Raw genomic sequence first — 24,889 nt, forward strand, 5'->3', positions numbered from 1 at the left:
AACGAACAAGAGTGGAGTGGCTCGAAAGGTGTGCCCATCAGGAAAGTTAGGACTAAGTTTAAATCCCATAGGGGAACCTGGAATGGTCTTGGGGGATAAACGTTAGTTAACCCCTTTAGAAACTGTATTACCAAAGGTAACTTGAAATAGGATGGTTCTTCCGCAGTGCACTTAAAGATGGATAGCGCTGCGAGATAGCCCTTGATGGTGCCAACTTGAAGGCCTGAATTCACTAAATAAAGTAGGAAGGACAAAACCATTGGTGTACCACATGAAAAGGGATCGATATTCTTTTCTCTGCACCAGCTGCAAAATCTGTTCCAACGGCAGTGGTATAAAGATTTTGTTGCTGGCCTTCTTGCCGAAAGCAACACCTCCATAACGTCATCAGGGAGGTCCCAATCCTTGTACCTCAGCCTTTCAGAAGCCAAGCGTGAAGGTTGAGGGTTTTGATGTCTGGATGGAGAACCTGACCTCCCTTCCGTGAGAGCAGATTCTCTCTGAGTCGAATTGGAGGGCAGATGGACAAGTCTAGAAGGTCCGGGTACCACGTTCTCCTGGCCCAATCCGGGGCAATTAGGATCATGGTTCTCCGTAATCTTCTCAACCTCCTGATCATTTGAGGAATGACAGGGACCGGTGGAAACGCGTACAGAAGCGGAAATTCCCAGTCCACTATGAACGCGTCTCCCAGAGCTCCACTCGGGGGAAATTCCCTTGAACAGAACAGATCGCACATCCTGTTGACACTGGTGGCGAACAGATCCACCTGAGGGGTTCCCCAAAGGGCGAAGATCTCTTGAAGGACTTCCTGAGCTAGTTCCCACTCGTGGGAGACTGTGCTCTGCCTGCTCAGAGCGTCCGCTGTAAAGTTCTTCTCTCCGGCTAGGTGAACTGCCGATAGAGAGATTCCTTCTTGGATTGCCCAAAACCAGAGCTGCATCGCCTCTCTGCACAGAGGTAGTGATCCTACGCCTCCTCTTTTGTTGAGGTAATGCATGGCCACTGTGTTGTCCGTCATTATCAGGACAGCGCAAGTCTGATGGCCCTCAGCTCCAACAGGTTGATATGTAGTCTGGACTCCGATGGAGACCAACGACCGCTGATGGTCATGTCGTTGGCGTGGGCTCCCCACCCCGTGAGTGAGGCATCCATGACTACTGTTATCTCCGGCCAGGGTTGCCAAAACTGCTCTCCTTTCAGAATGTTCTCCTGACAGGCCCACCACTGAAGGTCTCGAGCCACCCTGTCGGGAACCTGAAGAAGATCTGTCATTCTCCCTGAGAATGGTGACCACTGAGTTCTCAGTGCCCACTGGAGGGATCTCATTCTCAGGCGAGCCTCTGGCACTAGGAAAATGCAGGATGCCAAGAGGCCTAGCAACCTCAAAAAGTCGAAGGCTGGGAGACGTTGGGCATTTTGAAACTTGGTAACCATCTGTAGAATATCTTGAGCCCTCACCTCTGGTGGCGAGGCTTTTCCCAGGGAAGTGTCCAGGATCGCTCCGATGAACTGGAGTCTCTGCGATGGTATCATTTGTGACTTCTTTAAATTGAGGGAGAAGCCCAATCTGTGAAGGGAGTGGCAAACATGATCTAGCTGGATCTGAGCTTGTTCCGAAGATACAACTCTGATCAACCAATCGTCCAGGTAGGGGTAGACGTGAATCCCTTCCCTCAGACTTGCAGCCACTACCGACATTAACTTGAAGACCCTCGGGCGGAGATCAGCCCAAATGGCAGCACTCGAAATTGATAATGAGAGTTGCCAATTGTGAACCTCAGGTATTTCCTGTGTTTGAGATGGATTGGCACATGGAAATAAGCATCCTGAAGGTCCAGAGATACTAACCAGTCCTGGAACTGAAGGGCCTGAAAGAGAAAGAGTTACCATCTTGAATTTGTCTTTCCTGAGGAATTTGTTCAATTCTCGCAAATCCAAGATGGGTCTTAGTCCTCAGTCTTTCTTTGGAATGAGAAAGTAAGGGGAGTACCAGCCCCTGTTCCTCTCCGCTACAGGTACTGGTTCTATGGCACCTTTCTCTAGCAGGTCTAAAATTTCCTGCAAGAGGAGCGGATCTGGAGCTTTTTGAGAGCTGATCCCCGGTGGATGACTCTGAGGTATGCATAGGAGAGGCAGGCAGTAACCTTGTGCAACTGTCTCCAATGCCCTAGCATCTGACGTGATAGCCTGCCATTCCGCCAGATGTTGAGTTAACCTGCCTCCTACAGGTGTCTTGTGAGGGAAGTCCTCAGAGTGGTTTTGGGGCGGCTGATGCAGATGCCGATGGTAAAGAGGCACCTGCTGTTGCTGCAGCTTTTGAATATCTACCCCGTCCACCTCGGGTAGTAGTTCTTTGTCCCCTTTGAGCCGGTCATCCTCTACCTCTTCCGAATGCGGAGTAGAAGCGAAAGGACTTGCCTCTCGCAGAGGTTCCTGTGGGACGAAAAGGTGTTTGAAGGATTGCAGTGCCTAGGGATTTTGCTGCTGCCTTTGATGTTTGCAGTTTTTCTAAACTGTCATCCGCCTTTTTCCCAAACACAGAAGAGCCATCAAATGGCATGTTCAAAAGCCTGGCTTGCACATCTGGGGCAAAACCAGACTTTCTCAACCAAGCAAATCTCCTGGTTGTTGTACTTGCCGCCATTGCTCTGCTGATACTGTCAAGCGAATCAATGCCCGTCTGGAGGGATTCGCACATAGCGTCTTTACCGTCCTGTATGATATTTAGGAACGCCTCCCTTTCTTCTCCCTCCGGGATGCAGTCAGCCGCTGTAGAAGCACACTCCCAAAGTGTATGGCTAAATCTAGCAAGGGTGCAAGTGCATTAATAGATTTTAACGCCATGCTACATGCCGAAAAGACTTTCTTAGCCATAGCATCATATTTTTTATCGTCCCTGTCCTGTGGGACGGTAGGGTAAGCAGTCTTGATGTCAGTAGAAGATGCTGCCTGTACCACCAGACTTTCTGGGGATGGGTGTTTGGACAAAACTCCGGGTCTGCAGAAGATACCCTGTATTTAGAAGACAGTTTTTTATTTACTGCCGGGACGACATCTGGGGTTTCCCAGTTAGTCATGATTTTCCTTTGTAGAGCTTTATGAAAAGGTACTACAGGATCCTCCTGTGGACCTTTATCAAGAATATCCGTGAGGTCATCCTGTTGGAAAGCCTGTGAAGGTGTTGACCACCCCATAAATTCTGTGATCCTGGCCATTAAGGCTCGATAAGGGGTTTCAGCATGCTCCCCCGGGTCTGGCCTAGCAAACTCCACCTCAGGGGAAGTGTCTAAACCACTTGCCTCATGTAAGGAATCATGGAGTTCCTTTAATCTGCGTTCCTCTGAGGATAATTCCTCTTGAACTGGGGTTGCAGATCCCTGCAACTCAAATGTCTCTTCTTTATCACCGGTCCTCCAAGGGCAGCCCTCTGCCCGGCAGCCCCCAGCGGCTAAGGGCCCCGAGGCCAAGGGTGACTCCAACGGAGGCGACTCCAGGAAGTGTCAGCAGGTGTCCGCAGGGGAAGCCAAGCCAGTGGCCAGCCGTCAACCAGGGACTACAAGGACCAGCAAGGTAGGAGGGCCGGGGTTGGGAGTTGTACAGCTTTACACTAGATACCTAACCTCGTGCATTGATAGAAGGGCCGCCGTGCCCAAATTGCATTGTCTGTTGTCCAAACTGCACTGATAGGCCTCTCTCCCACTATACAGGTGTCTCAAACCTAGCAGGGCCGCCGTGCCCAAATTGCATTGTCTGTTCCCCAAACTCCATTGATAACAGGGCCACCGTACCCAAATTGCGTTGTCTGTTCCCCAAACTCCATTGATAGCAGGGCCGCTGTGCCCAAATTGCATTGTCTGTTCCCCAAACTCCATTGATAGCAGGGCCACCGTACCCAAATTGCATTGTCTGTTGTCCAAACTGCACCGATAGGCCTCTCTCCCACTATACAGGTGTCTCAAACTTAGCAGAGCCGCCGTGCCCAAACTGCATTGTCTGTTGTCCAAACTGCACTAATAGGCCTCTCTCCCACTATACAGGTGTCTCAAACTTAGCAGGGCCGCCGTGCCCAAACTGCATTGTCTGTTCTCCAAACTGCACTGATAGGCCTCTCTCCCACTATACAGGTGTCTCAAACTTAGAAGGGCCGCCGTGACCATATTGCATTGTCTGTTCCCCAAACTCCATTGATGATAGGGCCACCGTGCCCAAACTGCACGGTCGCTAAGGGAGACGGACACTAAAGAGAGCCACTGCTAGAACCCAACTATATAACTATACAACCCCCAACTCCACCCCGACCAAGACAACAACTAGACTAAAAACAACTCGGAATCGTACAATGCCGCGCAAACGACCCACCCAGAGGGAAAGAAGAGAAGAAAGAACAAACACCCCGAAACTTCAACTAAGAACCGCAACAACAGAACACACCCCCACAGACAGGTTCAAAGATCGGACCAACGCGGAAAGAAGAGACAAATCCCTTTACCTAACTCCATACCTCGCCGAGACCTACTCACCAGATCGAACCAACGTGACGCCGAAACCAACTACACTGAACAACCTACCAACATCACGAAGAAGGACAAACCCCACCAGATACAACAAGCACACAACCGAAGCAATAACACCATAAATCACCAAAGCAAGAAGAACCCCCAACCCACAACCGTGTCCCCTAGAAGATGAACCAGATGAAAACAAAAGCCCTAGACTAAACCTAGAAGAACTACTCGAGAACGCCGACAACCTGAAAACTGCTCCTGAACAAGATCAGAAAACGACCCTAACAAAACAAGGCAAACCAAGTTACACCTCTAAACTCCACTGCAATCTAATAAATGCAAGATCCATGTCAAAACACTACACAGAGATCTTCGATCTACTCGACAACGGCATCGACATCCTCTTCATCACAGAAACTTGGCTGGACGACAACTACAAAATCACACTCCAAAGCTGCCTTCCAGAAAACTTTAAATGCCTTCAAACAAACAGGAAAAACAAAAAAGGAGGAGGCATCGCAATAGCATTTAAAGAACAGCTGAAAATAAGAACAGACGAACCACTCAACATCCCCAACTGCGAGTCTATGATCATACACCTTACAGCTAACCCAAAAACCAACGTCGCATTCATCCTGGTGTACAGACCCCCAACTTATGATGCATCCTTCGTCGACAACTTCATAGAAGCCATAACCAACATAGCCATCAACCACGAACACCTAATGATACTGGGGGACTTCAACATCTGGTTCGAAGACAGTCATGCCAACTCACAAAACTCGCTGATTGAACAACTCGCCACCATGAAACTACGACTAGTAAAAGGGGCAACTCATTCGGCAGGACACACCCTGGATGCAATATTCGCAGAAGAAAAACTCATCACCACGGCACCGCCGATACAAATACTGTGGAGCGACCATCTCATCATCCCATTCGTAATCACTCTGTGCCTACTCAAGCCTACATCCAACCTCCCAAACTCAGAGCCACCACAAAAAGAAACTGGAAAGATGTCAAAAAAGGCAACCTATCCGAACAACTGGAGTTAACCAAACCCTCAACAACAGAACTAGACCTATCTGACCTAGACGGGAAAGCTGAGATACTACACAAATGGGTTGCAGATACAATTGACAAGATGGCCCCAGAAAACCATTCACACCATCAAAAAAGAGCAATGGCAAAATGGTTTACCCCACTACTAAGCACCATGAAAAAAGAAAACAAAAAGATGGAAATGGAATGGAGGAAAGATTACAACCCCAACATAAAAACAATGTTCCAGAAGCAAATTCGCGCATACAAAAAGGAAATTCAAAAGGCAAAGAGAAGGCATTATGATGACAGAATCACAAATGCCACCAACACACAAAAAGAAATGTTCCGTATCATTAAAGAAATGAGAAACCCACCAGGCTGTGACAACACCCCAAACCCCCTCGGAGAAACTATGCAACAACCTTGCAGACCACTTCAAAAAGAAAATCAATGACATCCGACAAACCATCCAACAGAGACCAATCAGCAGCGACTTACAACCAAACAAACCTAAATCAGAACCGCTGCACAAACTCAATAACTACCCAGAAATATCAGCGAGGCATTCGCAATGCTGATAAAACACAGCAAGAAAGCGGGCTCACCGATGGATCCCTGCCCCCCGGACATCTACAAATCAATCCTCGGACAAGGAACACCAGCAGAATACTTCAGAAACCTTCTAAATCTATCACTGGCAACAGGAACAGTACCAAGGATCTTCAAATCGGCTTACATCAAACCATTTCTGAAAAACACAAGCGGGGACGTAGATGACCTCTCCAACTACAGACCAATCTCCAACATCCCCTACCCGGCCAAACTCCTCGAAACCTACGTATACAAACTAACCCAAGAATACGTTGAAGAACACCACCTGCTAGACCAAGCTCAAGTCGGCTTCAGACACACAAAAGGTACAGAAACAGCTCTACTATCCATCTGGGATGACCTAAAAACAAACGCAGACTCCAACACAACATCTGCCCTTATCCTGCTCGACCTCTCCGCAGCCTTCGACACAGTTAGCCATGACACCCTAACCAAAAGACTAGAAGACATAGGTATAACAGACACAGCGCTACGCTGGACTAAATCATTCCTAGCAGACAGAACTGAAACCGTCTGGATCAAACCCTTCAAATCCACCCCACGAGTCAACGACTGTGGAGTACCATAAGGATCCTCACTATCACCACTGTACTTCAACATCTACCAAACCCCAGTAATCAGAATCTTCAAGAAACACAACATCAAATGCTACAACTACGCAGACGACACAAATCATCTACAAGATCGAAGACACCCAAGCCGATCATTCAAACTTAACCGACTGTCTAAAAGAAGTCTTCAACTGGATGAATACCAACAACCTGAAAATCAACCCAGGAAAAACCGAAATCATGATCATATCCAAAGACCAAGAGAAGGAAACCGCCATCCCGTGGCCAACAGAAATGGGATCTGCACCATCAAAGGTAGTAAAAAATCTGGGAGTCCTGATGGACAACACCCTAACCTTAGAACCGCAAATAAACGCAACAGTCAAGAAATGCTTCTTCCTCCTCCACACGGCAAGAAAAATACTACCTTTCCTCTCCTTCACACACAAAACACACACCATCGTCGGCCTCATCATGTCAAGTATCGACTATGCAAACGGCCTCTACCTCGGTATACCGGAATACCTACTGAAGAAATTACAACAGATCCAAAACACAGCAGCCAGACTACTCCTTAAACTATCCAGAAGAGACCACATCACCCCGGCCCTAAAAACACTACACTGGCTCCCAGTAAAACAGCATATCATCTTCAAAACAATGTGCATAACGCACAGGGCAATCAGCGGACAAGGAGCAGAATTCCTACAAACAAAAAATAATCTACAAGCCAACGAGACCGCTCAGATCAACCAACGAAATCCGACTGGAACAAAAACCTTACATCAAGAAGAAACTCGGAGGCACCGCTTTCTACCACTTAGCCGCGAAAAACTGGAACACCCCCCCAAAAGTAATAAGGAACACCAAAGATCACCTTAAATTCAGAAAACTACTAAAAACCTACCTCTTCAACACCAGAGACTAAAACCGAAACAATAAAAAAAACGAGTCAAAAAAGGATACTGACAAACCCATAGAACGACAGAAGTACTCCAAGCACCAGTAGGGCTGACGCTGGACACAAGGGTCCACCCGCGAGACCCAGGGAGACGGAGGCAACAACTCCAGCCAACCCTTACCATCCCCCACCGCCCGTACAGCCACAACTAGGTACCACAGGACTGTGGAACGGACGAGATACCACCAATCACCCCACAATCGGAAGTATGGACACTAGCAGCTGCGCTAATCATGTGGGGGGGTGAGGAGCATGCAAAGTTATTAAGGGAGCGGGCGGAGGGGACAGCTAAACCCTCAAACGGCCTCGAATGCAAAAACGGGCACATACCTCCCGAGGCACAGGGCGTACAAGCATTCCGTTGTGTAAGATTACACAAGCCCAACTGGCTCAATCCAGGATAGAGATACCAACTAACCAATACCACTAACAATTTCCTTCTCTGCATACACCTCTCAAAATCCAAATCAAACACAACCACAAACCTCTAGCGCAGCAAACCGCAAGAACTTCACTACACTGCAACAACAAAACAAAACCCACACAGACTCGCACATCAGCACACGACTACCGGCTGCATACACCCGAGGCCCAGCCGACGGAACCACCGGGCTGAGGCTGCCAACAGCACATTACTGTTCTCTTGGACTTTTCCAGCCTCCACCCCTCCCTCCCTCCCTCTTTCAGAGCCCCCAGAGCGCCAGGGGACCACTCCGGTGGTGATAGTGTGCGGTACAAATGACCTTTAACATTAACATAATTGAGGACATTGTTCTCAATTGGTCTGAACTCACAAAGGGTGTGAAACCCATCTTCAAGGCAGAGGGTGCCAAACTTCTTCTAATCGGCCTCGAAAACGTTGATGTCGTTGACGCCGAAGGCTTCGAAAGTGGCGTCGAAAACAAAGGCGGAGGCCTTGAGGTCCTCGATAGAATTGGAATTCTGCTTGAGGATGTCGACAATCTCGACATCGTCATCGAAGACCTGGGAATAGCCACTGGGTGCGCCGCAACCGTGACTTTCCTTGGCGTCGACGCCGGTGTTGAGGATGGCGTTGAGTCAACAGACACGTGTGTCGAAGGTCCCTTCGACAACGGCATCGAAGACACAGACTTCGGCGTCGGCGGAACCTTCGAAGAAGGATTCGAGGTCTTAGCTTTACTCGAGGGTTCGTGACGCGCTCGAGAAGCTTCCTTCACCGGGTACTGCGACTCGCGGCGTTTTGGACCTTCGGATCTTTCGACCAGAGCATCGCTCTCGGCAGTCTTCGAGGGGGGTCGAGGCCGCTTTCTCGAAGACGCTCATCATATTTTTTCGGAATTCCTCCCATTCAGCCCGGGAACTATGTTTCGTGGGGCAAGGGATTCTCTTAGGTGAAAGAGAGGAAGAGGAGGACGAAGAAGGGGATCTTCGACGTCTCCTCTGCGAGTGCTTCGATCTCGAGGAGTGATGGGAGCCGCTTTGAGACCTGGAGCGCGAATGGTGACGAGGAGACGAATGTCTCGACTTCGTCGAGGAAGAAGCTTTAGAAGTCTTACCTTTTTCCAGCTTCCCCCTACGCTCCTTCAGGGCCTTCGCTGTCATGGACATACAGTCCTCGCACTCTGAACAATGGTGTTCAGCTCCCAAACACCACAGACACTCTGTGAGGGTCAGTCAGTGACATCTTTTTTCCACAAATTTCCTCTGCATTTTTTAAAGCCGGACCGAGGGGTCGTCTGTTCCGACGAGGAAGCCATTGTGTATGAATCGACTATCTCAAGGAAATTGGATTAATTCTCTACGAAACTGAGCAACGATATTCCGAGGCACTGAGTAAGCGCAGAAAAACGGAACTGAGCAACGGACGCTGCGCGCGGCCTTTAAAGGCAGGAGGACGTCGACGTCGATACGGCGGCTGTCGAGGGACATCGAATCGGCGGACGTCGACGCGCAGCGCCCTCTAGAGAAAAAGGTTCCGAGGCCAGCATAGCTGGAAAGAGATATCTAAGGTAAGGAATACGTCGGAGGACACAATCCCTTCAAAGAATGGTTTTACTACGCCCTTAGTTGGACTTCAGAAACACTGTCTTAACACACTTGCTTTCATGAGCCTATTTTTACTAATATTTTGTCTTTGGTGGGATTCACAAGTGAAGCGTCCCTCTGGCTCCAGTTTTTCTGGCAGGGGCAGCAAGTGAGGGAGGAGCCCGAAACTCCCTGTGCTTAATCCCCTTGGTTACATAAATGCACATAAAGGCTTTTTGGTTTGGAAGGATGAGTCGACCACTGGACAAAGGAATCCAAAGAAGAACTTGGAAGAGACGCCTGCTGCAACTCCTGAACCATTGGTTTGCCCGGTGAAGCCCTGCTGCTGTGCTGAAGCTCCAAATTCGTTTCGACTAGAGAAGCCCTTCAAGGACATCCTCTCCCCTTGAGCTGGTGGGACCAATCAACTCCAAAAAGAACTCGTTTGGACATCCTCTAGAAGCTGGCTGTACTTTCACTGCTGCTGGAACCGAAGTGCCAGGGAGAGGAACACCAAATTGAGTGGATCGTTTTTAAGTCAGACCCAAGTGCCAGGAGGATATTCCGGACTTCCCTGAAGGAGGACTGACCAAGCCTGAGCTACAACTGAGTGCTGGACCCCAGATGCAAGGAAAGTCTGAGCTGGTATCCGAAAACAGCAGTGTTGCTATTTTCTATCAGACGCGAGGAGTTGAAATGCCAAAGTGCCACTGAATTGAAGTTAGCCCATTGCTGCCGCTGACCTTCCCATTGAAATGCAGTAGTCCCCAGACGTCCTCCCCCTTGTCCCCAGGCCCAGGAACACCAGGATCTGCAGAGCTGTCCAGGAACAGAAGCCAGGTGGAACCATTTCTTCTAACCAGAGGTACTGTTACGTCTAAGAGAACTTACCTTTTGTGGTGTAGCTTTACTTGCTCTCAGTTGACACTTTTCTTGGGGAACACCTTGCAGAGTTGCCTGCATCTTTGCCCTCACAAGCCTCCCAGCTTGTGGCACTTCAAGTGAATCTCATTTATACAAACTTTTCTAAAAGATTGTGCAAGACTTTTCCTTAGCAGCAAATAAGATCCTCAGCGCCCCTAGTGATTGTTCAACTAACATTGGCTGTCCTAGCTGTGTTAGACAGAATTGCATCAGTACCCTCTGGGACCACCACATACAATTCGGGCTACAGGTGCAAGCAAAAACCAACCTTTGGTATAAGTCTGTACTACACAGTTTGTGGTAGCGAGCTGAGCAGCCAGGCCTATCTCAAAAGGGAATGTGAGCAGTACAAGAGGTTACACAGAGGTCTTACAATCACAGCGGTTCAAATAGACACTTGCACTCAAGGTTGTTTCTTGGTAAAACAATTATTAATTTATTACACAATCATTTAGAAAACATTCACTCGGAGGCAACTTATTATACACAAACACACTTCAATACCAAACCAATAAGAATCTGAACAAATTAGGCTCCCTGAAATAGGAGGAAAATGGTATTTCAGTTACTTTCAATGGGAGGAAAAAGGCAGAAGTTAGGAGAATAGATCACAAATACTTTCTTAGGCAGTGAAAATAATTTCAGTTCACTAGAGGACTCGATTCAGTTCAATAGGCCTAGGCCAAAGTCAATGGACTAGTGTCTTGGATATGAAAGAGCAGTTCTTGTAGTAAATGGTAAAGTCTTTGCCAAAGTTCTCAAAAGTAGTTTGTACGAAAAAGAATCATATGTTGGGTCACAAGCTGATTAGGTGTGAAAGTTGGCAAAGTTCCATGAACTTTCACCGCGAGAGGTAAGTTCTCTCAATCGAGTTGGCACAGTACCTCAGTCCAGTGGTTGCCTTCCAAGCCAAAATCCTTGCCTTTTATGCAGGGTTCTCCCATTCACTCCAGCCTAGCTGCCCATCACACAGCAGGGTGGCTGTCCTTGCCGGACAGCCAGTCGGCCAATCACCTTTGGATGCATTCCTGTAACCAAGGGGATTAAGCACAGGGAGTTTTGGGCACCTCCCTCACTTCCTGCCCCTGCCAGTCATACTGGAGACAGAGGCAAGTTTCACTTGTGAAGCCCGCCAAAGACAAAAACGAACAGAGGGACCAAACCTGGTTTGGCGCGCAGAGTAAATCTCAAAAAGGATCTTACAGACAAAAAAATAGCGAAAAAAGACAACCGGGCCTTTTTGACGAAATGGGTGGCTTGCCGTGGCTGCGAACGCAGCCCACGGTAAATACACACAATGGTAGTAAAAAGTAAACCACTGTTTAAGGGAGCGGCAAGGAAGGAGCCACGGGGTACAGTGGTCACACAACGGAAGAGGATCCTAGAAGGGTATGGCGATGGTAAAGCAAAGCAAAACACAGTACAACAATACACACAGTCATCTCTTTTGAATGTTGATAAGAATCCCGTGTACGGTTGCCCACCCTTGCCTGCAAGCATGGCCTGGTACAGCCGCGGCTATAACAACTTACCGCATGGCCACGCCGAGACGAGTGCTTCTCTCAGGGGGCCGTGGCGGGGTGATTGGAGGACGTGGCCAGTGGCGCGGACCGTTTCCCCACGTTGACTGGATGGGCCGCAGCTGGGGAAGGAGGCCAGATGCCCGGATTCAGCCCTGCACAGTGCGGCGGCAGCGCCTCGGGCGCGCTGTTGCGCGTACTCCTCTAGACTCGCCCAGGAACATGGGTAAAGACGGCAGCCTTTGAGGGAGGCGGGTCAAAGCCTCAAGATCCAATCAGCAGACAGATAGACAGGGCCCCTTCCGATTGGTGGGGACCTCTAAGGTAGAAGGGAATGAACACATTTCTGAGAATTCTCCCAAACACATCCAGTCTGAAATTCGTAGCCTTCAACCAACCTTGATGGCGCAGAGACACCATGTTACCCATCTGGCAAAATCCTTTGTCTGCGAGGTCAACAGCCACCGTGATGACTTGATCCAAGGCCACCTCTCCTTCCTGAAAAAGTTTGTGCCTCGACCTTATCCTCAGGTAGACAATCCAGGATAGGCACCAGCGTGTACCAGAGTACCCGGTCATAACGCAACAAAATTGCTAGTGCGTTTGCTGCCTTGATGGTAGAGGGCTGCAGTGTAAATTATCCTCTTGTCCGTTGCATCCAGCTTCTTCCCCTCTTGGTCTGGAAGTACCATACCTGCCGATAAGTGGCTCACTGAGCGTTTCCGAGCTGCGGCTGTGACCTCTGGATCTGAAGAGGGTCGACATCTTAGGCACCTGGTCGCTGAGTCTGGTACCCTGCATTTCTTCTCCAATTTGTCCGGTTTCATCAGAGCTGTACTTGGGTTCTTCATAAGGGCTAGGCCCTCTTCCCATGAAGGGGACGGGCCTGATGGTCTTCCTCCTCGACTCGCGTCGTGGTACAGAGAGTCTTCCTTCTTAGTCTTCTCAGGGGCAAACTGAAACAGCTCTGAGGCCCTCGAGATGACTGAATAAAAGGAACTGACTTTGTCCAGAGGGGAGGCCCTATGAGGCTGGCCGTGTGCAGAGTCTCCCCGTCCACCACAATTAAAAAGTTGTCCTAGTCGGTACCAGTAGCCGTGGTAGCTTTGTCCGTGTTTGGATCCAGAGGAGTCTTGTCCTGACGAGGTGATGGTGGCAGGGTCGGATGATGCACAGGACCCCTCCCCACTCCCCCAGACCCACGCTTGGACTTACTCTTCTGTGGGAGAGAGATTACCTTTGGAGGTGCCTGCCCAGAGGCGGCATCCTCACTTGGATTTCGGTGAGGACTGCGCAGGGTGGATAAAATGTCCACAGACACGTCCCTAGGTCTAGGGGTAAACTGAGCCAACAGAGTCAGATCCAGGCTAATGAGTCTTGTCTTCTGCACCGGGGACTGAGGTCCTTCCTCAGGTTGTCCCCCTCTGTGGTACAAGCAGCATGCCTCGTGAGGATCGTCGTCCTTGTCGGTACTGGAGTAGATCTGCGGCGGGCTATCCTCAGCAGCCTGCCGGTCTGCATACTTGGGAGGCTCCAAAAGTGGGATCAATTGGCTCTCCCTCTCAGGAGGTTGTTGGACTGGAGTGGCTGCCTGGCCTCTACCTGGCGCTGCTGCTTCCGCAGCTGTATCTCGCCTTGGGGGGCAAGGACACCTGCTTGGCGGCTGCTACATCTTTCCTGGACGCACTCTTTCAGAGCTGCAGTGGACTTTGTTGATTTAGATGACAAAGTGTTTGTGGCTGCCTTCGGCAACTGTGCGGTCATCGATTCCATAGAATTGGCCTCGCTTGAAGCCTTAGCTGGCTTTGAAGAGTCCTCCACAGACTTTTTCCTCGTCGGACTGTCCGCAGACACAGTTTGGACAGGGTTAGCTACTTTCTCTGCGAAGATGCTCCTGTCGGCAGGCTCACTGGGGAGGAGAATGGTGATAGCGAATGCCTCTTGCCAGATTCTGGCCCACATCAGCGGCGAAACCCAGCAGACCTAGCATCGGAGCTTGGCCTTCTCTTGGACCTCCGCACGCGTGGCATCCTCAAAGGATCTCTACCTCCTCCCGGAGGGAGAACGCTCCTCAGACCAGCCGGTCCTGGATGAGGCTAGACCCTGCCCCGCGGCTGCATCAGAGGCCTTGCTCGACTTGAGCCTAATTGACACACTGCTGAATCTGTCCTTCGAGTTTTTTCAGAAAACCATAACACCTCGCTCCCCCTCCTCATCGAGGTCCGGATGCAGGCAGTACAAGCATTTATGGTGACGATCTTCTAAGAGGAGTTTGAAGAGGCTGTGGCCTTCCTTCTCCTTAGCCATGCTTAACAGGTGAGAAGCAGGTACCAAGGCTGGGTCTTCTCGAATCTTCGATGATCCGACGGCGGATGAAGATCTTTGCCGGTAGAGGAGCCCCCGCTGCCGATCTCTATCCTATGTAAAATCTGTCAAAATGTTTGCAAATATGTTACGAAGAAACACGAAATTAGCACTGAGCAATAGGAGGACTCCAACACTGAAGCATGCGGTAAAAATATCAAGATGGCCAATGGGGGTGGAGCTTAGTGAGACAGCCGTCATTGGATGGCAGCATTATGACCCCAGAGGACTGCGATTGGTTTAGAGGAGTAATACAGTTTTAAAGTGAAAGTGAAACTTTTTTTCTTTTACAGAGGATTCCCGGCCTGACGGGGAATATTCATGAGCATGTGAATCCATGCCAGACCCCATGCTGGAAAACGGTAATTGCATTCATGTGGTAAAGTCACATCAGACAGTCTGTAAAAAGAAAAAAGATAGTTATTCACACTTGAGCAATATGCTTTCTAGTAACACTTTTCAGGGCTTCTGCTGCTTTTTAAGTCGAATCACTAACTAGCAAAAAGTCAGTGTAGGAGTAGAACAAAAAGCCTTGTGTAGCTGCAGGAAAGGCAGGATACTTTAGTCACTAGAATAAACATGCCTAGCAAGATAACACAGGTTATAGGGACCCTGTAAAGGACTCCTTAGGAGGCTCAAGCTATCGAGCCTAGGCCAGAGGTATTGGTGGACAACCAAACACCTCGGAACACACTCCAGTCACACTGGAACGACTCTTCCTACCTTTTGCCCCAAAGTATATCTTTAGAAGAAGTGAACGCAGCTGGATTCTAGCCTGTGCAGCAGCAACAGACCCGGTCTCCCGATGCCTCGGTCTGGTGACGAAAGGGAGGACTCTGAATGGGATGTCACAGCAGCAGTCACGAGATAGGACCCGGAGCTTGGATTTCTTCGGTCTCAAGTCAGTCTGAGATTTTGGCACCTTTTTATCAGCTCCAACAAAGGACAGTTATCGCCCAGTCAGTCTTCCTACGTTCTTCAGTCTTGTACTCTGGTGAGGGGACTTTGATGAGTGGGATCATGCCTCTGGAGGTCCAACTGGAGCACACCAAAGTTCAGGGCAGATTTGTCCACGCCAAGACTATGCACTGCAAATGGATTGGAGGTCTCCTGGTATTCCCAGTTTGAAGCCCTGCAAGGTCATAGCACCTCAGGAGATGGCTCGATTTGTAGTTCGTCTGGGGACTGGTGTCATGGTGCATGCTCCGAAACCCCTGGAACTGTTGGGCCCACCCCAGTCCCTGTCACCCAGAAGGACTTATCAGGCCCCAAGGAAGTGCCTCAGAGCCTCATGGACGTTGGCGCTAGGCTCATGAAATGGGCTGAACTTCTGGAACTACTTAATCTGCCTAGTGAGGCTGAGCCTTCTGTAAATCCAGGGTGTGGCAGAGGGACTACTTTTCCTGAGAGACAGGGTGTGGTAAAGGGACTACTTTACCTGGAACTACTTGCAAGGCTATTTAAGCCACATCCTGCAGGCAGAACACACTTTGCGTTATTCTGCACTCCTGCAGCGTAACGCTCACCAGGTCTGCTCTGTCCTCGAGTTTCTACAGCCACGCCTGTCTGAGATTTCCATTCATCGGTGCCTGGAAGAAGAAAATGAGAACAACAGGTGTTACTACAGTGACAAAGGCCTTACCTGCAATTCCGTCCATCGGTCTCGTCTCCAGCTGGTCTTCCGACCGCCGCCCCTGTTGGGAAAGGACTTCTGCGCAGGCATCCAATACTCACCAGGGATTCTGCATTCTTCCGGGTTACTTCGGAGTGGTTCTTCCATCCTTCATCTTGGGGCCGCGCCTGCAAAAAGGGAACAAAAAACAGCAGGTTAGTCGCGCACAATACCAAACAAACAATTGTTCAGCCATCCAGTGCCACTCATCCGTGCCAATACTCATCTGGAGGCAACCAGTTCAGCATCCTAGGAGAGTCAATAATTCCTCTAACCTTCCTAACGAAACCGCGTCTGCAAGAAAGACAAAACACGTTTAAACCTTGGAACAATAAGACTGAGCATCTATACCAAGCTGTCATTGGGATAGAGACTTACCTGATTAATCCAAGCATTCCCGAAACACAGCAACAGACACTCAGGAACAGTGAAGTAACTGTGCCCAGAGAAAGACTGAGCCTATTGCGCCCCTGCTGAAGGTCAAGCAGGACAGAGAGCCAACCCCACCAAACTCAAAGGTGAGCAGGAGAGGAGTCGGGCATCAGGAGGTTGCAGGAAGTGGGACCAATCCAACCCACTCATTAGCTAACATCTTGTTTCAACATTGCAGGCTAATGCCTCCTGGGGAGATAACAGGGGAGAGGACACCATCATACCTTCAAAACTACGCCAGTACAGATATCAGTCATACGACTACGTGCTACGCCCCCGTGGAGACCAGGTGGCCGTGACAACTGGTTGATCCCACCAGCCAAAGGGAAGGAGTACCCTTCGGAGCTACTCGGTCTTTAAAAAAACAGGATCAGGACAGCAGTGGTCGCTTCACGGTTCATGGAAGGGTCTTGCAGGCGTCTCTGGTCGTCCGCTTCAGATCTTCTGTTCCAGTGGTAGACTTGCTTTTATCCACAGGAACCACACCTTTTATACTGTTTTTACATTCACTCCTCTGTAAACTCTCCCTGCAGTTTATAGAAAGGGCCGGGTGGCTGTCCAATTAGGCCACACCCCCGCCCCAAGGCAAACCACACACAGACCTCCCCCTCCCAGTACGATGCTGGAAGGGCTAACAAAGGACCACCACACATGAACTGGCAGAAAAAGAAAGGGGGCACTATGTTGGAACATAGGTGACCCTATAGATCTCTTTCCTCTGCAGGGGCTTCCCTCTAGAACAGCCTTACTGCCCCTCTACGTCTTGAGCCTGATCACCATACGTTCTGGAAACACCTCAAGACCTTCCTCTTCTCTTCCTCCTTTTCTCCACCTTTCCCTTGCTAACCCCCCCCTCACGCCCCTATTCCCGCCTACTGCCCTCCTCTCTACCCAACTCAGCTTTGTTTGCTGACTGGTCGCCTGCTACACCTCCAGAGCCACACAGGTCTCAGGCTCCCCCTCTAGTCCTCACACTTGCCCCCAGGACTGTGCACTCCAGCCACCACTTTCTGCACTTCCTTACTCATTCCTCGAGAATGGTAACCTCTCGGCACTTAACCCAGGACCTTAGAATGGGCACACTTGTTCTGCCCCCCCCTCCCTTTCATTCCATGTCTGGCACTTACGCTACTTAGTAAGTACTGGCCCGAGGGGTCCCCAGCAACACTGCACATAGGGTGCTGTGTGTTAGGTAGAATTTTCATTTTAGTGCTAAATTTCACCCACCTTAGAGACCCCCAGCTCTAATGCTTGACTTGGGACTTTTTAATTATAACTCCTGAGTGCAACCTTTTTCTCACTCCCTCATGTGTTTTTACCCGATTTGTATTTTGTGCTCTCACTGTTTTTGGAGTCTGACAAACTCCATAGGCATCTGCTTTTTGTATGGTGACAGCACCTTCAGTGCAGTGTCTCCGAGAAATCCTTTAGATTTCTCTTAAGGTTTAGATACCTTTTCTTCGTTGAACTACAGTTCCCAAGAATATTAAAATGAAATTAAGCTTACTTACTTTTTCTCTTTGTAGGTGCAACACACCATCTTCTGTGGAGTGCTGGGGGGGGGGGGGGGAGTTACCTAGCAGCCCCTTATCCTACTTTCTCATGTAACATTTCTTGTTACCCTCACTACTTTAAATGTGGCAGTGGTTTAATTTTGACTACCATTGTGCTTTTCTACCGCAGGCTGAACCCTCAGCTGCAGTACAGCACCCATGGGTGTCCATTTTGTCAAAATGACCGTCTTCTCGCTTCGCCATTTTCTCTTTGTGAGGTCATTACCCCTGCGCGTTGAGACAGACTGGAGCCCTTTGTGTGTTTTGCCTTTGGCGGGCTTCAGGCTTGAAGCCCGCCCCTGGCTCCTGTGTGTCTGAAAGGGCAAGAAGTGAGGGAGGATCCCAAAACTCCCCTGTCCTTTGTCTCTAGGTGTGCCTGCACAAAACCAGTCCCGATTGGCTGGCTGGCTGTCCTGACATGACATGACAGCCACCCGGTGTGATTGACAGCTTAGGCTGTGCATGTATGGGGAAAACCTGCTTCAAAGGCGAGGGTGTTGGGATTACAGGCAGATTCGACCACTGGAAGAAACATCTGTAGAAACCGTGACGAGAAGCCTGCTGCATCCTCATGGACCATGAATTGCCCGGTGAAGCGCTGCTGCTGTGCAGTCCTCAGTTTTCACCTTGACAGAGAAGCTCAGACGGAACGACTTCTCCCCTCGGTGAGGGGGACCAACTAACCCCGAGATGAACTCCACTTTGGCGCAATCCCAGACTTGCTGTGCATCTGTTGCTTCAGAAGCCCAATGCCAGGGGTCGGGTGTCCATAGTCTAGTTCAAAGTCTGCCGCGGAACGAATCCGGCCAAAAGCTCCAGGAGCCTCCTAAGGAAACACCAGAAGCAGGAATTTCCGATCCAGAGTACCCTCACCAGAGTCCACTCACCAGAGTCCAGGACCGAGTGAGCAAGGAAAGTCCAACCAGAGATTTGTTCTGCATCAGTGCTGTTTGCGAAGCACTGAAACCGCAAAGTGCCACTGAATTGAAAAGAGCCCGTAGCAGGACATTCCAGAGTACTGCAAAAGGAGCTCTCCAGAGGTCGTCCCTTTTGTCCCCACGTCGAAGGCTCAGGAACCAGGGTCTGCATAGCTGTACCAAACGGAATCCATCCGGACGACTCTTCTAACCAGAGGTACTTTTTGGGCATGGGGGTACTTAGCTTCTTGACTTAAGTCGTGCTGTCTTGCTTTAGAATTGTATTTGCTTAACTTTCCGAGTTGATTTCAACTCCCTTTGCACAGCCCTAACAGCTTGTGTGTCTTCAGGGATTTCCTTTTGAACAATCTGATTTTGTGAAAGACTGATCCAAGAAGTGCATCAGAACTATTGACTTTGTCCGAATAAATTTGGCTGTGTTGGTTCCCTAGAGGCTCTCTTCAAAATCCATTGACTTTTGGCATTGCTTGCCCATCCATAGGCTGTAGCTTGTTTAATAGGTTTACTGCTGGGAAAGGCTTACCAAGACTTCATTGGAGTATTCAGTTGTCCTCAACTTTTGACGAAACTCTAACCTTTTTATTTTCCCCTAACACTTTCTTTCTACAACCCAGAGTCTACACAGTATATGGGTGTGATGTATACATGCAAATGCTATCCTTGCAATTGAAGTCACTTCAGGGTATAGGGGAAGTGTATTGTGCATATCCAAAGAATATTCTACAGCTTTATTGATTCTGTAAAGTATTTCCAAAAGCCTACTTGAATTGTTACAGCAAATAGATGTTTTAACGAATGCTCAGTTAAAACCGATGTTAAATAATTATTTATGACAGAAACCTTGAGTGTAAGTGTTACTTGGCTACTTGTATTTACGGATTTCATTTGTACAGCCCACATTTACCCCTCTTGAGATAGGCCTAACTGCTCAGTGACACTACCAACTTGTGTAGTACAGACCTATACCAAAGGGTGGGTTCTAATAGCAAGCCAATAAGTGCTGTGTAGTCTCAGTGTGACTGCGCCAATTATCCCGTAACACAATGTATTCCCTTTCACACAAACTGCATCTCCCCAGCATTCCACAAAAGGTGGGGTGTGCTGATTTCACCAAATAAAAATGTAAAAAGGGAACCAAAGATCCCTTCTACCCTTGGGAACTGTAGTTCTCACAAGGTTAGCCAGAGAAAGTTGAGAGGGGAGCCCCTAGGGCAACCATGCAACAATAGGCACGTATTGCCAAAATCTTGTCAAAGAGGATAACTTTTAAAAGACACTATGGAGAGTCTTAAAATGACACCCAAATAAAAGAGTAAAGGTCTTTGTGGGAAAAGGTTCCCACTTGCAGAGGTATAAAGAAAAATAATACAGCTTGTGACCTGACATAACTTTCTTCTGAGAACTACTTCCAAGAACCGTGGCAAAGACTTTTCTGTTTATTTACCAGAACCGTTTTTACCTATACAAGACTCTAGCCCATTGACTTTGGCCTACCTATTGCATTGGACCAACTCCTCTGGTGAACTCAAACTATTTGCACTGTTTAAGAATAACTCTAGTATTTGTCTTATTAACTAATGCCTTTTTGCTCCTACTTAAAATGCTCTGAATGCCATTTTGCTCCTCCTTCAAAGTAGTTTAACTGTTTCAGAACCGGTTAGTGTGAAGTATTGTGGGATATTGTTGTGTGATATTGATTGCCTCCTTCTAGTGAATGTTTTCCAACTGACTGTGTAATACATTAAGTGTTTTACCAAGAAACCTTGAGTAGAAGTGTATTTGAATACTTGTAAGACAACCGTCTAACCTCATTACAAGCTCACATTCCCTCTTGAGATAAGCCCGGCTGCTCAGCTTGCTACCAAAAACTGTGTGGTACAGACATATACCAAAGGTTGGTTTTGCCTACACCTGTGGTCATAGTGGTGTGTAGTGGTCCCAGAGGGTACTGCATGCAAACTTTGCCTAACAGGCATTTGGCTGTCCAATCAGGACAGATAGACCCTCTCAGGGAGTTGGTCCTATTCAGGCACTCAGCCAGACAAAGGACAGGGGGGGTGGAAGACTCCTCCCCCACTTCCTGCCTGCTCAGACACTCTGGAGCCTAGGTGGGCATACCAAAGGGTTCCCGCCAGAGGCAAAATACACACACACACTGACCTTCCCCTCCCAGAATGTTAGAATAAGGGCTAACAAAGAATCACCACAGTAGTAATGTCGAAAAAGAATGGAGGCCCCAAGATGGCACTTGGGTGGCCCTAACGTGTACTAGGGAGGCTACGGGTATAGCCTGTGGTATAAATATTACATAATAGTTGGTAGAACACGTCCACTGCACCAGTTAGAACTAGGAGATTGTGAGTCACAAGAGTAGAGATAAGGGGGATACTAGGTATTCCTTTGGTACTCCACTCAATTTGGTGTGTGCCAATTTCAGGCTAGATAATTTTGGGAGAGATACTTAGTATCTATCTATCCTTAAGAACTGTAGTTACTAAAGTATATAGAAAAAGAATCATAAGGGGGCCTTAGGGGTCCCCAGCAACACTGCCCATAAGGAGCTGTGTGCTGCAGTAGTAAAAAACTGCCTTTAAAAGCTATGGAGCAGACAGACTCCAAAGTGCAGGTAGAATAGACAGAATAGAGTTCCAAAAGACAGCGCCCACAAGAATTAATGAGTGGAGAAAAGGCTCCACTCATTCAGGATTGAAAGAAAAAGGCCCAGAAGTCCAGCAAAAACTGCAGGGGGTCTCAACTAGGAGAGGGGATCAAGCACAAAAATTACAAATCTCCCAAACACCCATTAGCTAAATAGCGCCCTACTCCCAGCAATGTCTAGCCCTGAAACTGTATACATTATTCAGACAGATTGTTTGTAGATAAAAATGAAATCCTTCCGAAAAGTGAACCTTATTAGAGCACTAATCTCAGTAAAATTTCTGAATTAACTTCTTACCATTAAAGGAAGCGCCCCTATTTGCAGGTGATGAAGTCGAGGAGCTGGATGATGGTAGTGGGCCAGGTGAGGGTGTAAGGGTGGCGGATAAGAAGCTGTGGTCACTCCAGTTTCAAGTCCCATTTCCCTGCAATTTAAAGAAAACATGTAATACTGACCCATTGAAGATGAAATGCGTACATTTGAACTTATGCCAACATCACCAAATGTTTATTAAGTAGGGTTAAACCATATCAGGAATCTTGTCTGTGGATGTCAGAAGTTATTAACTGCCACCAGAGTAAGACAGGAAATATCTTGTTATGCTGCAACTACTCCCACCATCCCCTTGACAAGATTGCCTCTACGTGGTCCGCACACAAATGTAGGTTGATTACTTTACCACTGATTTCTTTGGTTTTGTTCTTCAAGTGTTTGATAGGTGTGACAATATTTACTAGTAGCATTTCAAAATACTGCTATAGTAGAAATTTCACTGCCACTGTGGTTTTATAACATGCTTTTGGTTAAATACAATTGTATTTCTAAAAACAAAATCACACCATTTAGAAAACAGATTCAAAACCAATAAATAAAATTATCAGGGAAAAGTAAACCATTTCAAACAATTAGCTATCAAAACCATGAAGTCTCACCTTGCCAAAAAGCACTAGTTCACACAGGGTTTTAATTTCGCAAAGTAGGGTAAATATTAAGAGACAATCGGAGGTGGGAACGTACATTCTCAAATGGCACACTAGGAAAAGGTTAATTAGGTAGTTTGGTATCAATTAATTTTCATGTTTGTCGGACCAAGCTATCGGAGAAATCCTCAAATTTGCAATCGGGAGTCAACTGCTACAGAGTTCATCAACGAACCAAGTTCGCCCCATCGAGCCTCTGCTTTTTTTTTTTTTTAACAACTTGATGAAAAAATTGAAACTTTCACAGTCTCCACATTTTTCGTATAACCCGTCACAGATACCCCTAATAATTAAAGGACTCGCCAGGAAGTTACAAGGGTTTTCATTGAAGTACAGCTGAAGGACATTCTTCTTCATAACTTTATTTCGCCATGAGGCCATAAAAGTACATCAAGCCACATACAAATCAATAACAGCAGCAAATTAAGAATTCCTTCCTTGGTATAAACAATTCATATCTCAAACCCCTCTGGTCCATCAATGTCCACCTGGGAACCCATGTCCCTTCACCTCTTTCGCCAAGGCAAGTTAACTAACGCCTCACTTAACATTCTGGTTTTACCCAAGGAAATTTGCCCAATCTTTTCCAAGGGGACTGCATTTGCATTCCTTGGCAAAGGGCAAGACGGGCTTGTTGCTACATGAACAAAAGGTCCCCCAGGATGTTCTCCAACTTCAATTGTTGCATTAGCAAGGGGGCGACATCTCTTGACAAAGCCTGATATGCTTATTCCCACACCTGGCTCCCAAAATCAATTTGAACATAGTCATGGGCGCTTTCTCCTGGTGGTGCAACCCAGTACACCTCAGTATTTGTTCCAGTGCGACGGATAAACAGCCCCTTATATTCCAGATCCAGTGAGTGCACTTATTCACTAGGGCCTGCCTCGATTCATTGGAATTTGGCGGCAGCTTTGGAACCCTGTGTGGACAAATTGACCCTCCTCTACCAGGCAGTATGATCTTACTGCAGGTGGCAGTGCGATTCATTGGGGCACAGACTACTCCGCAATATGGCTTAACCTTTAAGGAATTAAGCCCCAAAGCACCATCTTGCCTGGCAGCATGAAGCTGCACAAGTGAGAGGATATGCTGTGTGTGCCAGTAGTATGGTCAGGCCCCATTACAACTCTAAGGGACAAACAATATCAATCAGAGGTCTTTCAGTTGACTGGCTCTCGCAACAGCCGCCAATCTACCCTAACCTAGCAAGGTAAGTTGCTTTATTATGTCGGGTAACAGTGTTGAGTGCTGAAACAGGGGGCAGAGTATTAGGGACCCTTTTTGCGTGGTCCTGAAAGGTAGTCTTCTCACCCTCAACATTTCCTTTCCTATGCGTTAGGGAGAACTTTTATTTATGTGCCAATTCCCTTTAACTTTAGAGACCCCAAGCTCTTTTGCTGGATTCAGGGCTTTTCAATGTTTACTCCCGAGTGAGTGAGACCTTTTTCTCACTCACCCTTGTGTTTTTCCGACTATGATTTTCTATGTTCCTTACTGTTTCATGGAGTCTGGTAAACTCCATAGGCATCTGCTTTTGCATTGTGACACACAGCAACGTTTGTGCAGTGCCAGAGATGTCCCTTGGACATCTCTTAATGTTGAACTACATTTTATTGGGTGAACTACTGTTCCCAACAATAAGATGACCCCTGTCTTACCTTTACTTTATGGGTCCAGCCCACATCACCCTACGTGGAGTGCTGAGGGGTTACATAGTAACCCCTTTAACCCATTCCCCATGTAACATTTTCTTACAATCCTTTTTTTTTTTTTACTACCAAGTGACATGCATCTGCATGCTGATATCTCAGCTGCAGTGCTGCACCCAAGGGTGACCATTTTCCCCAAAATGCCCCCCCCGCCCACCCGAACCCCAGTCTTCTTTTTCGTCTCTTGATAGTTTCTTCTGGGCTTTTACTCCGTTTGCAACAGGTTTGAGTCCTTTGTGTAGTTTGCCTTTGGCAGGCTTCAGCCCTGAAGCCCACCCAGGCTCCAATGTGTCTTGAAAGGCAGGAAGTGCGGGAGGTTCCCGAAACCTTCCCGTCCTTTGTCTCTAGGTGTGCCTGAGTGAAACCAGTTCCAATTGGCCGGCTGGCTGTTCTGGAGGACATCCACCTTGCTTTCTAATTGACAGCCTAGGGCTGTGAATGAATGGTATCTT

General features: G+C 48.1%; 1 protein-coding gene across 6 annotated transcripts in view; it reads right to left on the minus strand.

The window, feature by feature from the left end:
• RNF111 (ring finger protein 111) overlaps positions 1-24,889 on the minus strand; it is a 768,201-nt gene that overhangs the window by 167,251 nt on the left and 576,061 nt on the right. For all 6 annotated transcript variants that reach the window (XM_069624380.1, XM_069624379.1, XM_069624378.1 and 3 more), the window contains one exon: positions 22,043-22,169. In XM_069624380.1, coding sequence (XP_069480481.1) covers positions 22,043-22,169 — 127 coding nt within the window. The remainder of the gene's footprint in view (positions 1-22,042; positions 22,170-24,889) is intronic.

Source organism: Ambystoma mexicanum, chromosome 11, assembly GCF_040938575.1.
Source record: "Ambystoma mexicanum isolate Mex_15411 chromosome 11, UKY_AmexF1_1, whole genome shotgun sequence".
Classification (NCBI taxonomy): domain Eukaryota; kingdom Metazoa; phylum Chordata; class Amphibia; order Caudata; family Ambystomatidae; genus Ambystoma; species Ambystoma mexicanum.